The 18,203-nt window shown below is 36.2% G+C and overlaps 1 protein-coding gene across 1 annotated transcript in view; it reads right to left on the reverse strand.

The window, feature by feature from the left end:
- Positions 1-9,618: 9,618 nt before the first annotated feature.
- Hmbs (porphobilinogen deaminase-like protein l(3)02640) overlaps positions 9,619-18,203 on the reverse strand; it is a 152,003-nt gene continuing 143,418 nt past the window's right edge. The window contains exon 10 of the mRNA XM_090381014.1: positions 9,619-9,792. Within this exon, the coding sequence (XP_090237140.1) occupies positions 9,622-9,792 (171 nt within the window). The 3' untranslated portion in view covers positions 9,619-9,621. The remainder of the gene's footprint in view (positions 9,793-18,203) is intronic.

Raw genomic sequence — 18,203 nt, forward strand, 5'->3', positions numbered from 1 at the left:
CAGAAAATGTGGAAGGGCCATCATGAAGGAAGTGATCTTGGCTGTTAAATATGCTAAATCCAAAAAGGCAAGTGGTCCTGACAAAATTGGTTGGTGGTTGGTCGGTCTGCTCAAATAAGTTTGACACTAGAGAAATTCCCAAGGAATGGTCGAGTTATTCATTCATACCCATATCGAAATGTGCAAATACACATAGTTGTTCTCAACTTGGGACAATTAGTTTGATAAGTGTACTAAGTTTTATATATAAAACTGAATTTATAAAAGATGTGAGGAAACACTTAGTGACTCTCAATTTGGCTTCCGACAAGGAATAGGTACCAGGGAACCAGTGTTTGCAGTTCGGGCTCTAATAGAAAAATGTCAAGATGTGAACCAAGAGGTATTCATCTGCTTCTTGGATTATGAGAAAGTCTTCTATCGGTAAGACATGACAAACTGTTCCAAATTGATAGCAAAGACATCAGAATAATGGTGACTTTGCAATGGAGACAATCGGCAAAGGTGTGCATAGAAGGAGAAAAATCAGAAGAGACAGAAATTAAGAGTTCATCAAGGTTGTATTAATTCACCTGTATTGTTCAACATGTATGCTGAAGAAATTTTTAAAGAAGCTTCAGAGGGATGTGCAGAAGGAATAAAGGTTAATGGCAATACAATAAATATGATCATTTATGCAGAAGATACAATATTGCTGGCCAGCTCTGAGGATTTACAAACATTAATGGAGAGAGTTAACAGAATTAGTTAAAATTTTGGTCCAAAGTTAAATATCAAGAAAACAAAAGTTATGGTGATCAATAAGAAAGAAGTGCAAACAAAAATTACAATCAAGAATGAAGAAATTGAAATGATTAAAAGTTGATATCTTGGATGTATGTTGAGTGAGGACGGGCCATTCTATTGAAGTATGCTCAAGAATTGAACAAGCATGTGCAGCCTTCCTTAAAATGAAGGATCTTCTATACCGCAGCGATCTTATGCTACCTTTAAGGACAAGAATATTGAGATGTTTTGTCTTTTCTGTCCTCATGTATGGAGCTGAGGCCTGGACACTGACAAAGAAGACCCAGAATAAGTTAAATGCTTTTTAAGATGTGTTGTTACAGACGAATGTTAAGAGTGTAATGGACTGATAAAAAAAAAAAAAAAGAATGACGAGATCATGTGGTGGATGAAGAAAACGACAGAAATAACTAACACCATTAAGGAGAGGAAACTAAAATATTTAGGACATGTGATGAGGAATGACAAATATAAGATGTTCCAATTGATAATCCAGGATAAAAAAACCAATGGAAAAATAGAGGGAAAAGAAGGAAATATTGGTTGGCAAACCTTAAAGAGTGGTATGATCAGAGTAATGAGGGCTTCTACTTCACATTCGTCCATTGCAAAGATGACAGCCAACCTCTGAAAAGAGACTGCACACTGAAGAAGAAGTCTGCAAAAAGAACATCACACAATATTTAAAATAATTAATGAATATTTAAAGAAAAATGAAATAAGTTGGGTCAAATGTGATGGAGTATGTACAGATGCAGCATGTGCCCATGGTTGGAATGTTATCTGACAGTCACTAGAATTAAAAGTGTTACCGGAGTGCACATCTGTGCACTGCATAATTCATTATGAAGCCTTGGCCACAAAAAATATACCTTCCAACTTAAACAGTTTTCAATGGGCTGTAAAAACTGTGAATTTTATCAAATCTTGGGCTCTTAATTCCTGCTTGTTTTCAATTATTTGCAATGAGATGGAAGTCCATAAAATACAGCTGCTTCACACTGAATAAGGTGGCTCTCTCACGGTAAGATCCTCAGCTAAATATCTGAATTGTGCTTTGAGACGCATATTTTTCTCATGGATTCAGGAGACTCAAAAAAAGAATTTCACTAATGAGAAGTAACTACTCAGACTAGCATATCTGTTGGACATCATCTCTCAATTAACCAAATTAAATCTGAGTTTACAAGGAGTCAATAATTCTCTGTTCAACTTCCGCAATAAAATATTGGCATTCAAAATAAAATTAATGGTACAACAAATAGAGAAAGATAATATTAGCATGTTTTCTACCCTCCAAATTTCATTGAAAATAATGAAAACAACAATCTATCAATAAGTAAAGATGTGGTTGATGATATATGGGAACACCTAAAATTGTATGCATGAAAGTTTTGAAAACAAATTCTCTGAAGAGTTTACTCCTAAAAATTTGATTCAGAATCCCTTTATGTTCACAAAAAAGGTTCCTGATGGTGTAATTGCTAAGGAGTCCTTCACAGACCTTGTCAATGATGGTAGGTTGAAGTTAAAGAGCTGAAGCCTGTTTTCATTTTGACTTTCTGTCTGTACAGAATATCCAGAACTACATGGAAGCACTCAAATTCTTAATACCTTTAGTAAATCCAACCTCACATTTACCTGTCTGAGGTAGGATTTTCTGCCACGATAGCGATGAAAAAAAAATAAAATGCCAATCTTCACTGAATATCGAGTCTAATCTTAATCTTAAATTGACCAAAACTGATCTAGATATCTCAGCTCTGGTAAAATGTAGGCAAGTGCAGCCCTCCCAATAGCTAATCAGAGGGCAAACCCAGATTTTTGTATTAATACAATAAATTACTTGTAAAATTGTGTGCATTATATAATATATCCCAACTTTATTCCAAAAATGTTTACCCACTGGTATGCCATAATATTGTGCTACCATTCACAGGTACATAAGCTTAAAAAGGTTGGAAACCTCTGTTCTAAGTCAACAAATGTGATAGGACCATGATATAAAACAAATAGGAAATAAATCAATACTTCAAAGTGATTTTGGAAAATTAAAAACTGCACCTGTTACTGTTGGTCTTTTCAATCCGATAAACCAACGCCATCAACACAGCAGCAGCAGCTGAGGCACTTGAAAGCCTGCCAACATCAAAATAAAAAGGAAACTGGTCTGCATTATTTGCCTCCACTGAACCTTACTCCAAGAAGAATAGATCATTTGCCAAGGATGCAATGAGGCAAGTATAAAACATGCAAATTTCAAAATTATACAGTTGAACTTGGTTATAACAAGCATGGAAATAACAAAATCACGGCTGTAATGAGCAAAAAGCCATAATGATTTTAATTTACACATATTCCCATACTTACTATCAGTTTATTAACACAAGGTTCACCCCATACAGTTGCTCACCATTAATAATGAGCATACTACACGGATATACCGAACAAATTTTGGTAACTATGCAAACATTCTTAATTGCTCGGGTAGTTGGAAAAACCCAATTCTTGTAATAGACAAAAATGAAATGGGCAACTTAGCTTTATGACCACCTGCATTGGATTAGCAGCTGGTTTATGACTTTGTCCTCAGGGGACAGGGGCTATACAATAGTGCATTGGTGTTCCACTTGTCACATTACCCTATATACTTTGTATTCAATGAATCATAAATTTATTTTGAGACTTCTAAGAACTTTGTATGCATTTCAGGACTTTTATCATTTTAAAGTAAAATCATTTAGAAACGAATCCTTCCTTTGGAAGCATGTCTTTATCGCAAATCAAGAGAAAGTGTCTCTCGAAAGAACTTAAAGGGAAAAAAAATAATAAAAATTTAGAAAGTGAGAGGTTACAAACGTTGAGGAAGCATTGCTTTTTTTTTGTTAGCACATCGGCTTCTGTGGCCATATTGGATCTCCCAAGGTTTTTGCATTTTCTACTCTGATCCAAGCCCAATGCGGGATTCGAACCCACAACCTTTGGGTTGCCAGGCAGGCACTTTACCCAACCAGCTGGCAGCATTGCTTCAATGGTTTACCACACAAAGAAGTGCTGGATTGTCAATAGACGGTCTGATCTTGAAGGCTCAAGCAAAAAAAAAATATGCTAAACAATTTGGACACAGCAATTTTGTGTGTAACAACGGTTGGCTGGATAGATTTCAAAACCGACATAACATTGCCTATGCAAAAATTAGTGGAGAATCTCGATCTGCAGATCCAATAATGACAAGTGAATGGATTGACCGTGTTTGGGCAGAATAACATTGACAAATGCAAAGTACTGAATACTTTGCTTGCATTTGCCATTGGATAGAAGTAACCCCAGAGGAATGTACCAACTGTATGGTACTACACAGAGTGGTAGAAAATGAAAGACCTGGGAGTGATTGTGCAGTCAGATATGAAATTTTTTGAGCAATGCAGACAGGCTGCCAGAGTAGATCATGGGGTATTGTCAATGATATACAGAAATTTTGCTAGCAGGGAAGAGGAGGTAATTATCCCATTGTGTAAGGTAATTGTCAGGCCACGCCTTGGGTACTGTGTACAGGTCTTGAGGCTTCATTTTAGGAAGGATGTAGAGTTGTTTGAGCGTGCACAGAGAAGGGCATCATGTTTGGTGAGGGAAACGAAGGGGTTCTCTTACCAAGAAAGGCTTAAGTTCTGCAAACTGCGGCAGCTGGAGACTAGGCACCTGCAAGGTTATCTGACTGAGGTGTATAAGGCTCTTTGAATGGGTTGAGCATGCTGAATTCTGATGGGATTCTTCTGCTTGCTCAGATTACAAATCTGGGAGGGATAAATTCAAAATGAGAAAAGACAGTTGTAGAAGAGATGTGTGGAAATTTGCCTTTAGCCAGCGGGTGGTTAATTGCTGGAACAAACTTCCTTTCATCTGCCATTGTAGTAGTCGATAGCTTAAATAAATTCAAAGAGGAACTGGACAAACTTTTAGAAAGGAATGGTTTTGTGAAATTGTTTTTTTTTTTTTTTTTTTTGGCTGATGCTACATAAGCTCATACACTTGTTTTCTTGCATCACATACCTCTATTACTACTACTACAATGCCAATGAAACAGGACTTTTTTATAATTTGACACCTGACAATACATTTAAATTCAAAGGGGAAAAATGAGTCGGTAGGGAAAAAAAAAAAAGGATCGCTTGATGGTGCTCATATGCGCAAATATGACAGGAACTGATAAAAAAAACTGTTTGTTATTGGAAAATTGTTAAAACCTCTGTTTAAAAAACATAAGGAAACATCCTGAGGCTTACACTGCAAACAAGAAAGTTTGGATGATGACTTCGGATATTTGACTGGAATAAGGAGCTATTCAAAAAGAAGAAAAATATTTTATTCTTAGTTGAAAACTGTCCTGCATATCCTCAGGTTCAAAATTTGTCCAATGTTAAGCTAGTGTTTCTGCCTTCCAATGCGACATCAATTTTACAAGCAATGGACATAGGTGTGATCAAGAGTCTGAAAGGATTTCATAAAATATTTCTAGTTCTACATCTGATCAAAGAGAACAGAAATTTACCAAGTCTATATCAATATTGGATGCTATAAATTTATTGAATGATGCATGGAACCACGTTACTTCGACAACCATATCGAATTGCTTCAAGAAATTGAAATTAAATTCAAATGAAATTTCAATTGTAGATGACGAAGATGGAAATGAAGAAAACAACTTACCATTATCCGAATGGTTGCTACGTAACACCATTGTAGGTTTTAATACTACAGATAACATTGATGAATTTGTACAAATGGATGACAACTTATTAACTAGTGGTCTTCCTACAGAGAGCGACATTGTATATGTTGTGCTCAACGATAACAATGATTGTGATGACAACTGAAAGTGAATCTAAATCAGTGCCGACAATCTCAAGGTGCAATGGAGACAGTCGATTTTTTTGAAGGAACTGAGGCAAGTAATGAGCCAATTGAGTGCTTTGAATGCATTGAGTGTTTTAAGGGGAAACTTAAGAAATATCAAAGTGAAATTTTCCAGTGCAGATGGTCTGCTAGAGTAGCTCATGGTGTCTTGTCAATGATATACAGGAATTTTTCTAGCAGGGATAAGGAGGTGATTATTCCCTTGTGTAAGGTAATGGTCAGGCCACACCTTGAGTACTGTATACAGGTCTGGAGGCCTCATTTTAAGAAGAATGTAAAGCTGTTAGAACGAATACAGAGAAGGGCAACAAGATTAGTGAATGGAACAAAGGGTTGCTCTTACTTGTTGTTATTTGGTGTTTTGGGAGCATTAGCAACTAAGGCCATATTGCTCCGGGATATGCGGTGGTCATTCCCTGACCTTTCCGTCTTCCGTATTTGGTGGTGACGGGCTTGAACCCCGGTCTAATCAAGAAGCGTGTGCTACGCACTGCTGCTCCTTCCCACCTGGCTACGGAGGCGCCAGTTGCTCTTACGAAGAAAGGCTTAAGTTTTGCAAATTAGTGTCCAGAGACTAGGCACCTGTGAGGTGATCTGATTGAAGTGTATAAAGCCTTGAATGGTTTGAGCATGCTCAATGCTGATGGGATTCTCCCTCTTGCTCAGAATAATCACCTGAGAGGGCATAAATTCAAATCGAGGAAAAACAGATGTAGGATAGATGTGCGGAAGTTTGCCTTTAGCCAGTGGGGGGATTGGTGGAACAGACTTCCATCCTTTGTTGTGGAAGTTGATAGCCTAAATAAATTTAAGGAGGAGCTGGACAGGTATTTGGAACGAGCAGAGAGGTGAAATGGGAGCAATTTTTTTTTTTTTTTTTTGGCTGATTCTGCATAAATTTTTTCTTGCATCATATGCTTCTACTAAAGCTAAAACAAGCATCAATTTTAAGATTCATTAATAAAGACTAATTGAAAGTGTTTATTATTATATAGTATTGTTTTTAATTAGAGAAAAATTTAGTATTAAGCGTATAGTTTTAAAATTACAGACAAATAAATTGTTTAATATTACGTGTATTGTAGTTTATACAAACGGCCTCCGTAGCTGAGTGGGCAGGAGCGGGAGTGCAGTAGCACACGCTCTTTGAGTAGACCGGGGTTCAAGTCCCTGACTGCTGAATACGGTCGATCTGCCAACCCGCACTGGACCAGCATGGCAGATTATGGTCCATTTCCCTCAGCATGAATTGTTGAGGAGGCTTCCATCCTGCTGTGGGTTGATAATGGCTGCACTTTACTTTTTTTTTTACAAGCATATTAATACAAATAATATGTAGGTATATACTTATATTGTTTCTTTCTCTCCAATATTTCTTTTGTTTTTGAATATCTTTTTATCAAGTTATTGAGAATTTTAAAAAATAGGAGGTAGATTAACTCATCACATATAAACCGTTAAACAATGAACACTTTATCAGTGTTCATTGATTAACGGCCCAGGGGTTTCCCCATCTCCGCTTTCACTGATATAGCGAGTACCGATTATAATGAGGAATTTGTCGGTCCCTCTGCTCGTTATAACCAAGTTCAACTGTATTTAATTTGCACGACAAAAATTAAATGGATTAAATTATGTCTCATCTTAAAAACCTATGCGCCATATAGATTATCCCAAGATGGAGCAATTAAACATTAAGTTTTACAGTAACACTTTCCTTGTCATTAGTGAACAATATAATGTTTCAGATTTAATTAATAAAGACAATCATAAGTAATGTTAACTGAAAACTGTCTTGTTCTATGGAAATTTTCCTATTTTGTTGCTATTCTTTGTATTATTCAGTTGTTGCTTTAAAGTCGAAGATCTTCTATAAATATAATTTCTTAATTTTTCCAATTCTTTACAAAGAATTGGAAAAATTAAGAAATGCTTTGAGATTTGAGAACTAAAAATTTCTCAAAGATCAAGGCATTAATAAGGCTGCATGCAATTACTCAAAAGTTTGAGTAATTATTTTTATTGAAAGCAATTATTTTTATTGCAAAAAGTGTTCATTAATTTTGTTTACACAAGTTCCTGACTGTATTTTATATAAAGTCTGCATTCTGAGGCATCATTAAACTTACCAAAGCAATTTAAGGTTTTTTTTTTTTTTTTAAACTCTGTGCAGTGTAAATAAACACTTTAAATTTAGCTTTCAATGGGAACTCAACTGTTATTTCAAACAATTTTTTATAAATACAATAATTGTAGGAGTTAAAATATAACTATCAGCAATTTACATTGTTATTTAATAGATATCTTTCCATTGGAATAGGCTTTCCTACAACTACCCATATATTAATCCATATCCTTAAAATAATATGTTCTTAATATGCAAACTGTACATTCATAATCAACAGATCTTTTTTAAGAGAATAAACTTTATCAAACTCCCCTGCCCCTTTTTTGGAAAAAAAAAATTTTTAAAGACTTAATATTTGGGGTATTTTATTTCATTTTATTTTATTTCATAAAGAGTGCAACATATTAATCATTATTTTTGGTTCAACATTTAAGAGATTTTTATTTTAAAATATATACCAGATAAAACTAGTACATAAAACTAGCTTTACTACTTAGTCTTTCAATGTCATATTGTGGAAGCAATCTGTCATGAGCTGCCTTAATATTGAATTACTCTAAATAAAAAGCATTGCTCCAATGGAGAAGTATATTGCTTTTTATTTAGAGCGTGTCACTACCCAAACCCAGGTTTTGATATCAAATTAGTTTTATCAGTGAACAGGTCAACATTCTGAAGACCTGACAACTCAGTCAAGAGATTTATTCACAATATGCAAGACTGTGCAGTAAGTGAAGTAAACAAAAGTACCTTCATAATATGAGATCAATGCACTAAATAGCAAACCCAGTTTGCTCACAATTACATATATAAAGAGGCTATGCCCAACATCTACAATGACTTTATATAACTTTCACAGCTCGAAACTTTGGCCTGAACTTAATTATACCAGATCAGGGAACGGTCACTGTTAAAAATTCAACTAATAAAAAAATAATAATAATTGTGAACTTTATTTTGATGAAAGCCATTCAGATACTTTAATCAAGCCACCAGAAGCTAGATTAATTTTAGTTAATTCAAAGAGTGATAACAGTAACTAGATCCATAATAAATGGAATCAGACAGATCAGCTCCATTACTATACAAACTATAATTGCTCAATTAACATCTATATCATTTTCCTTCAAACTAGTATAAACCTTTTCCACAAATGTGAAAACTAGTGGAGTCGCAAAGAAAGAAAGAAAGAAAGGATATCTACATTTGGCATCTCATCTTTTTTATACAATATCCAATATCCTTTGTACACAATATCAAGACCCAGACTTTTTAATCAAACTCACGAAAGCTCCTGAATTAAAATTCCAATATCTGCACAGTTTTTTGGTTTCTGGATTTGGAAGAGAATAAAAAAAAAAAAAAAAAAAATCCAGACTACATATTTTTGAAAGCATTCAATTTTTAATTTAACCAATTAAGTGACAATTTTCTTAAAAATTTAAAAGTTTGTTAATTTTCAAATTATGAAACTACTGAACATGGAGCTGAAATGAATCACACAAAAACCCAGCAGCTAATTTTAAAATCTTATAACTTCATCCCATTCAGCAGTTAAAACTACCCAGAAAATTCCTTCAGACATGTTTAATAAGAAAAGATCAACTTTTTGCAATGGCTTATAAAATATAGGACAGTGCAATTTTTCAGCCTTTTGAAAGACTCAGATATGAAAAATATTTTCATATCTGAGCCTCTCAAAAATGGCATTTCACAAATGAAGAATATTTAAATTGTATGGTATAAAAACAAAGACTATTTCTGAAGTCACTATAAACTTAAATATTCAGAGCCTATGTTAAGTCATTCTGCTTTCGTGCCTCAGCAAGGACTTCAGCAGCTCCATCTTCTAGCAATCTCAGAGCTAAATTTGTTCCCAGTTGTTCGGCAGCTTCAAGTATAGGTTCTGGAAGATGTGGTACTATAATTCCAGTATATGACTTCCAATTTTGAGCAGCATCACCCTATTAATTAAAATTAATGTTTATTGAACAACAAGAAAGAAAAAAGAGAAAACAAACTAGCATTAAAACACAGAACAATAAGTAAATCACTAAACTGAATAAATAAAATGAGTTAAATAATTTGATAACTAATTTTTGTTTAAATAAAATCTCTCTAAATCATTATATATAAATAACACTAGAAATTACATAAAAATATATCCACACTACACCATGTTTAATACTGGCTACTGAGAATATAGGTAGTTCAACTTTACGAGTTAATTCATTCGTAAAGTGAAAACTCTTAAAGAAGGAAAAGAAAACTCTTAAAAGGAAATGCTTATCATAGTAATGTTAAATAAAGTCAAAATAAATAGTTTATGCTTAAATGATTTATTTATACAAAGAAGTATTTATACATACATGGCCTTTAAAATCAAGCAAATTATAATAAAGAAATTATTGATGTCATACAAATGTTCAAGAATGTTTATTCTTCATCATCATCAACTAAATGCATGCTCTTGATGGTTCAAAAATCATTGTTAGCTCGGCACTTGTTTGTTTGTTTGTTGGAAACACAAGGAGTAGTCTTCTTCGGAAATGCTTCAAGAGTTGTTTCTTTCCAAGACAGACTTCTCTTTTTAGAAATTTCATGATAGCATGCATAAGCATTTTTTAAATCTGTAGCAATTTTCCTAGTGCACTCGAAATTTGAATTTTATGACTAAAATTTCAATTGCTTTTTCTGTGTTGAAGAACCACTTGAGCATGAAGAAACAAATAGGAGTTTCATCTGTTAAATCTCCTTCCTCAGCTTCACATTTTACCATTTCAAGGTCTTCATTTGTGAGCTCTCCATTGTGTGCTAGAAACAGATTAGTGACATCAGTTGCACAAACCTCAAGCTGCAATTGGTTAGTAATATTAAGGACAGCTTCTGTTTCATTTTGTACAATCTATGGTCCTTGAACTCCTTCAAAATTATCAAAAAACTGAAGACAGTTTATTCCAAATACCCTTCATTTTCTTCTCTGTAATTTTGTCCCAGGCTCGTGTTATTATTTTGATTGCATCTAAAATATGGAATTCTTTAAGAGTTGGGCCTCCCTCCTTTTCTCTGCCTGAACAAACAAATGCAAGCACAGTAGTAGCATAATAATACACAGTAGTATCACATAGCTATGCAGGTGAAGTGCCATATTTATGAATATTTAGCAGCATTTATTTATTGAAATTAATGTTCATATTTTCAATTTTGTTGACACTTGAAAAAACAGAACTCATAAAACCGGGAACTGCCCGTATATAAAAATTGTTTCAGGATCCATATAAAAACCATTAATCAATAATAATAACTATTAATTAAGCAAAACAGAAGCAATTCAACAACAACATTATAAAAAAATATGAATTTTTCATCCTTTCATGGTCAGCAGTATTAAAATTCCTAGTAAACACAAGGACATTAACACTTGGAACAGAATGAAATTATGAGTTACAAGACTTTAACACATTTAACTATTCTTAAACCGTTAAAAGATTAATCTAATATTAATTTAAAATGTTACATTGCTATGGTGACACCTTTTCCAGAAATTAGTGATACATCAGATCCGTAGTCAGATGGGCAGGAGCAGTAGTGCGTAGCACATGCTTCTTGATTAGACTGGGGTTCGAGCCCGTGACCACCAAATACGGAGGATGCAGAAGGTCAGGGAATGACCACTACATATCCCCAGCCCAGATAAAGGGTGAGGGTTGGCATCAGGAAGGGCATCCGGCCGCAAAAATTTCATGCCAAAACAATAAAAACACTGACCCCCCATATATAATGGAAAAAGCGAGGACAAAAAAAGTGATACTTCAGATAGTAGTGAATTCTCAATTCCACTGAAAAACTAGTGACAATGTAATTCAGCCTGAGTGACCATATAGTATTTGGAGGTTAGAACTTAAATTATAAAATATCCAACATTTTGACATCTACATAGATTTCAGAAAGGTTTCTGATACTGTTTCACATGAAAGACTGCTGAACTAATTTGAGAAGCGCAGCAGGAGGGCAACTTGGACAACACAGAAGCCTATGGCAGATATTAGCATTAACATTAGTAGTAGCACATGACACAAGAAAGCAAGCTTATACGGCATCAGCCAAAACACAGACACTTCCCGTTGAACCTATCCATTCCTCCACATGTTTGTCTAGTTCATCAACTAGATGCACTAGAAAAACCCTCTCAGGTGAAAAACAGATTAAAGTTTGTTGAAGCAATCAACCACTTGCTGGCTAAAGACAAATTTCTGCCCAACTATTCTGCAACCAACTTTCCTCAATTTGGACAAGATGCCACTATGGATACAGGGATGATTGAGTGGGACAAGAAAGAGTGGTAATCAATGGAGGCCCCCAGGGTTCAGTGTTGGGCCCATGTTGTTTTCTACATTTATCAAAGAAGAAACCAACCCTTATTTCAACCATCCACTTGCTCCAAATTTTTGTCAAGTTCTGCCTTGAATCTATTTAAGCTATCAACTTCTACATTGACAGATGGAAGTTTGTTCCAGCATTCAACCACCCGCTGGCTAAAGGCAAACTTTCGCACATCTATCCTACATCAGTCTTTCCTCAATTTGAATTTATGCCCTCTCAGGCGATTATTCTGAGCAATAGGAAGAATCCCATCCGCACTGAGCATGCTCAAACCATTCAGGGGAAATTAACCCTGAATGGTTTGAGCAAAAATTTATACACCTCAATCAGATCACTTCACAGGTGCCTAGTCTCCAGACACTGTAATTTGCAAAACTTAAGCCTTTCTTCGTAAAAGCAACCCTTTGTTCCATTCACTAATCTTGTTGCCCTTCTCTGTACTCATTCCAACAGCTTACATCCTTCTTAAAATGAGGACTCCAGATACAAGGGGATAATCACCTTCTTATATCTGATAGAAAAATTCCTGTATATAATTGACAAGAAACCATGACCTACTCTTGCAGACTGAATGCACTGCTCAGAAAACTTCATATCTGCCTGCAAAATTACCTCCAGGTCCTTTTCATTCTCTACTACTGTCAGTGTGGTACCACAGAGTTGATACGTTACTCTGGGATTACTGATTCCCACATGCAGTACTTTACATCTGTCAATGTTAAACTTCATTTGGACATTAAGCCTGATATACCATCATCAATCTCATTTATAAATACATAAAACAACAATATAATATCGGTGTAAATACACCATAGTTAACCCATATATTTGAGCTACGGTTGTAGCGTAGAAGGCATCGTTTTAAATGTATCTCATAATGTGGTTGCCTTCACAACAAGACAGCTACTATTGAATTACTTCAAATAAATAACGCTTCTCTAGTAGAGAAGACTACTGTTATTTATTTTCAGCGTACCACCACCCAGACGATCGTTTCGAAGCTTTTTGGCTCCGTCATCAGTGGGCGGGTAGGTAATACAATATGCCATCTCAGTTGCGAAGTTATATCCACATTATGAGAGATGCCAGAAGGGTGTGGTGGTAATGTATTTGGAAAATTAAATGCACTAGGCATAATCCTTATGGGTTTTGATAATTAACTATATAATATCGGTGTAAATACACCATAGTTAACCCATATATTTGAGCTACGGTTGTAGCGTAGAAGGCATCGTTTTAAATGTATCTCATAATGTGGTTGCCTTCACAACAAGATAGCTACTATTGAATTACTTCAAATAAATAACGCTTCTCTAGTAGAGAAGACTACTGTTATTTATTTTCAGCATACCACCACCCAGACGATCGTTTCGAAGCTTTTTGGCTCCGTCATCAGTGGGCGGGTAGGTAATACAATATGCCATCTCAGTTGCGAAGTTATATCCACATTATGAGAGATGCCAGAAGGGTGTGGTGGTAATGTATTTGGAAAATTAAATGCACTAGGCATAATCCTTATGGGTTTTGATAATTAACTATATAATATCGGTGTAAATACACCATAGTTAACCCATATATTTGAGCTACGGTTGTAGCGTAGAAGGCATCGTTTTAAATGTATCTCATAATAGTAGCTATCAATAGTAATTCAATAGTAGCTATCTTGTTGTGAAGGCAACCACATTATGAGATACATTTAAAACGATGCCTTCTACGCTACAACCGTAGCTCAAATATATGGGTTAACTATGGTGTATTTACACCGATATTATATAGTTAATTATCAAAACCCATAAGGATTATGCCTAGTGCATTTAATTTTCCAAATACATTACCACCACACCCTTCTGGCATCTCTCATAATGTGGATATAACTTCGCAACTGAGATGGCATATTGTATTACCTACCCACCCACTGATGACGGAGCCAAAAAGCTTCGAAACGATCGTCTGGGTGGTGGTACGCTGAAAATAAATAACAGTAGTCTTCTCTACTAGAGAAGCGTTATTTATTTGAAGTAATTCAATAGTAGCTATCTTGTTGTGAAGGCAACCACATTATGAGATACATTTAAAACGATGCCTTCTACGCTACAACCGTAGCTCAAATATATGGGTTAACTATGGTGTATTTACACCGATATTATATAGTTAATTATCAAAACCCATAAGGATTATGCCTAGTGCATTTAATTTTCCAAATACATTACCACCACACCCTTCTGGCATCTCTCATAATGTGGATATAACTTCGCAACTGAGATGGCATATTGTATTACCTACCCGCCCACTGATGACGGAGCCAAAAAGCTTCGAAACGATCGTCTGGGTGGTGGTACGCTGAAAATAAATAACAGTAGTCTTCTCTACTAGAGAAGCGTTATTTATTTGAAGTAATTCAATAGTAGCTATCTTGTTGTGAAGGCAACCACATTATGAGATACATTTAAAACGATGCCTTCTACGCTACAACCGTAGCTCAAATATATGGGTTAACTATGGTGTATTTACACCGATATTATATAGTTAATTATCAAAACCCATAAGGATTATGCCTAGTGCATTTAATTTTCCAAATAAAACAACAATGCACTGAACCTTGAGGGACCCCACTAATAACATTAGTCCACAAAGAACAGTATCCATTGATTACCACTGTCTTCTCCCACTCAACCATCCCTTTATGCATAGCAGCAATTTGCTTCCAATGTCACACTGCTCCAATTTGTGCAGCAGTCGTCCATGTGCAACAGTATCAAAGGCTTTTCTAAGATTCAAATATATGATAAAGTTATTCCCTGCAACCAGTTCTTTTGTGACTGCATCATAGTATCCAATCAAATTGGTCAGGCAAGACTTCCCTTAACAAACCTATGCTGTGTCCAAGCTATAACAAGTCTTGTCTAGATGATCCTGCAATGCTTCTTTAACCAGTGCCTCCATTCATTTCTCTGGAACAGAAGTTAAACTAACAGGTCTGTAATTACCTGTCTCCCCCTCTGATCCTCCTTTGTGGATTGGGGTCACATTTGCTCATCTCCAGTCCACTGGTACCTCCCCTAAGTCCAGGGAAGCTCTCATCATTATGGCTGAGGGTTTGCTTACTTTTTTTTTTTTTTTTTTTTATGTAAACCCCAAACACAAGAGGTATTAGAACCTATAGCACTTAGTACCGTGCTTGGGTTGGAGGTTGAGAAGACGAAAGAAGATATTTGTTGACATTGGACTTGAACTTCTGTAGATTGTAATTTTCAGGAAATACGTATGAAGGAAGGTTGTTCCAGAAAACTGCAGTTGAATGAATAAATCAGGAAGATGAAAAGTTGGTTCTGTGGGTTTGAAGTTGGACAGTAAATGGATGTTGGCGGCACGTGTTCGGACTGTTTTGAAAGAGAGAGCGGGAATTATAGAAGACAATTCAGAAGAACAGTGCCCATGGAAGTATTGGTATTGGTATTTAAGGGCACAAGGGCAGCTAAGGCCAAAATGTGCCAGGTTCTATATTATTATCCTAAATTAATGTGTGTTCCATTTTGGCATTAGAGGAATTCATACATATGTATTTGCTTCAGAAAGGTATAGAGTTTAGCTAAGTTAGCACTATTGCCAATCATGTGGTTAAGAGATAACGGTTCTTGCAGTTGTGATTGAGAATGGAAAGTACTTCTGAAATGGGAATAATGAGGACAATCTAAAAGCATATGCTTGACTGTAAGCGGTAGTGTACAATGTGTGCATCGAGGTGGGTCATCCCCCATGAGTAGAAACATGGGTTAGGTGCGTGTGTTCTATCCTTAGTCTTGCTAGTACAACTTCTTCCTGTCTATTTTGTCTGAAGCTGGAAATCCATAACGCTGGTTCTTCTTTGATTTGGAGCAACTTGTTATTACTTTGTGCCTTCCATATTTCTGTACACTGAAACATACAGACTTTTTTAATATTATTATTATTATTAGTAGCTATATGGTGCAAGGAAGCCTGAGGCTTATGCTGTACCAGCCAAAAAAAATTTCTGAATTACCCTGAGAGAGAGAGAGCGAGAGAGAAAACAAGAGTCAGAAGTAGAAGGGAATCACCAAGAAAGAAAAGAATGATGATATCCAGCTCAGGGCCCTGGGTGTGCCAAGTCCATACTCACCGGATGTGAGCCCCTGGGGTTCTCAATGATATGCATATGGAAATTCATAAGAAAAACTCTGGGAAATAATTTTGCTGCATCAGATCATATCTGCAGATGGCAGATTTGACAGTGATGATATTGGCAACCTCGGGCTGGAAAATCATAAACCACCATCAACACAAGCTAAAATTCAGATGATTTCTCGCTTCTTTAAGCCAATAACAGACCACCTGCTAGGAAGGAAATTCAAAATAGATTATAAATTGTGTGGTCAATTCAGTGTTCAATGTCTCCCAAATTAGTAGTAGTAGTAGAAGCATATAATGCAAGAAAGCAAGCTTATGTAGCATCAGCTAAAAAAACATTTCACTCATCCATTCCCTCTAAACGTTTTTCCAGTTTCTTCTTGAATTTATTTAAGCTATCAACTTCCACAACAACAGATGTTTGTTCCAGGCAATCAACTACCCGCTGGCTAAAGGCAAATTTCCGGCACATCTGTTCTACAACTTTCCTCAATTTGAATTTGTCTCCTCAGGTGATTAATCTGGGCAAGAGGAAGAATCCCATCAGCATTGAATTTGCTCAACCCATTCAAGGCCTTATAAACCTCAATCAGATGACTTCGCAGGTGCTGCAGTTTCCAGATGCTGCAATTTGCAGAATTTTAGCCTTTCTTGGTAAGAGAACCCTTCGTTCTCCCGGCTAATCTTGTTGCCCTTCTCTGTACTTGTTCAAGCAACTCTATATCCTTTCTAAAATGAGGCCTCCAGACCTAGCATTAGCATTAGTAGAGGCATTTGATGCAAGAAAGCAAGCTTATGCAGCATCAGCCAAAAAAAAAAAAACCCACTTCCACTTCACCCCTCTGTTCGTTCAAAATACCTGTCCAGCTGAGCCTTAAACTTATTTAGGCTATCAACTTCCACTACAAGGGATGGAAGTCTGTTCCACCAACCAACCACCCGCTGGCTAAAGGCAAATTTCTGCACGTCTATCCTACATCTGTCTTTCCTCAATTTGAATTTATGCCCTCTCAAGGTGATTATTCTGAGCTAGAGGAAGAGTCCCATCAGCATTGAGCATGCTCAAACCATTCAAGGCTTTATACACCTATCAGATCACCTTGCTGGTGCCTAGTCTCCAGACACTGTAATTTGCAAAACTTAAGCCTTTCGTTTGGCCCATTCACTAATCTTGTTGCCCTTCACTGTACTCGTTCCAGCAGCTCTACATCCTTCTTGAAATGAGGCCTCCAGACCTGTATACAGTACTTTAGGTGTGGCCTGACCATTGCCTTATACAAGGGAATAATCACCTCCTTATCCCTGCTGGAAAAAGTCCTGTATATCATTGACAATACTCCATGAGCTACTCTTGCAGCCCGTCTGCACTGCTCAGAGAACTTCATATCTGCCTGCACAACCACCCCCAGGTCCCTTTCATTCTCTACCACTGTCAGTGTAGTACAACAGAGTTGATACGTTGCTCTGGGGTTGCTGTTTCCCATGTGTAGTACTTTACATTTGTCAATGTCAAACTTCATTTGCCACCTCTCAGCCCATCTGCTCAACCTTTCAGATCCTGTTGCAGCAGCATAGTGTCAGTAGTGTCCTTGACAACCCTGCCAACCTTTGTATCGTCTGCAAACTTGGACATTAAGCTTGATATACCATCATCAATATCATTTATAAATACAGAAAACAATAATGGACCCAACACTGAGCCCTGAGGGACTCCACTAATAACATTAGTCCATGATGAGCAGTGTCCATTGATTACCACTCTCTGTCTTCTCCCCCTCAACCACTCCTTTATCCATAGCAGCAATTTGCCTCCAATGTCACACTGCTCCAATCTGTGCTGCAGTCT

This window comes from Mastigoproctus giganteus, chromosome 9 (genome assembly GCF_048544385.1).
Source record: "Mastigoproctus giganteus isolate SK-2022 chromosome 9, ASM4854438v1, whole genome shotgun sequence".
Classification (NCBI taxonomy): Eukaryota; Metazoa; Arthropoda; class Arachnida; order Uropygi; family Thelyphonidae; genus Mastigoproctus; species Mastigoproctus giganteus.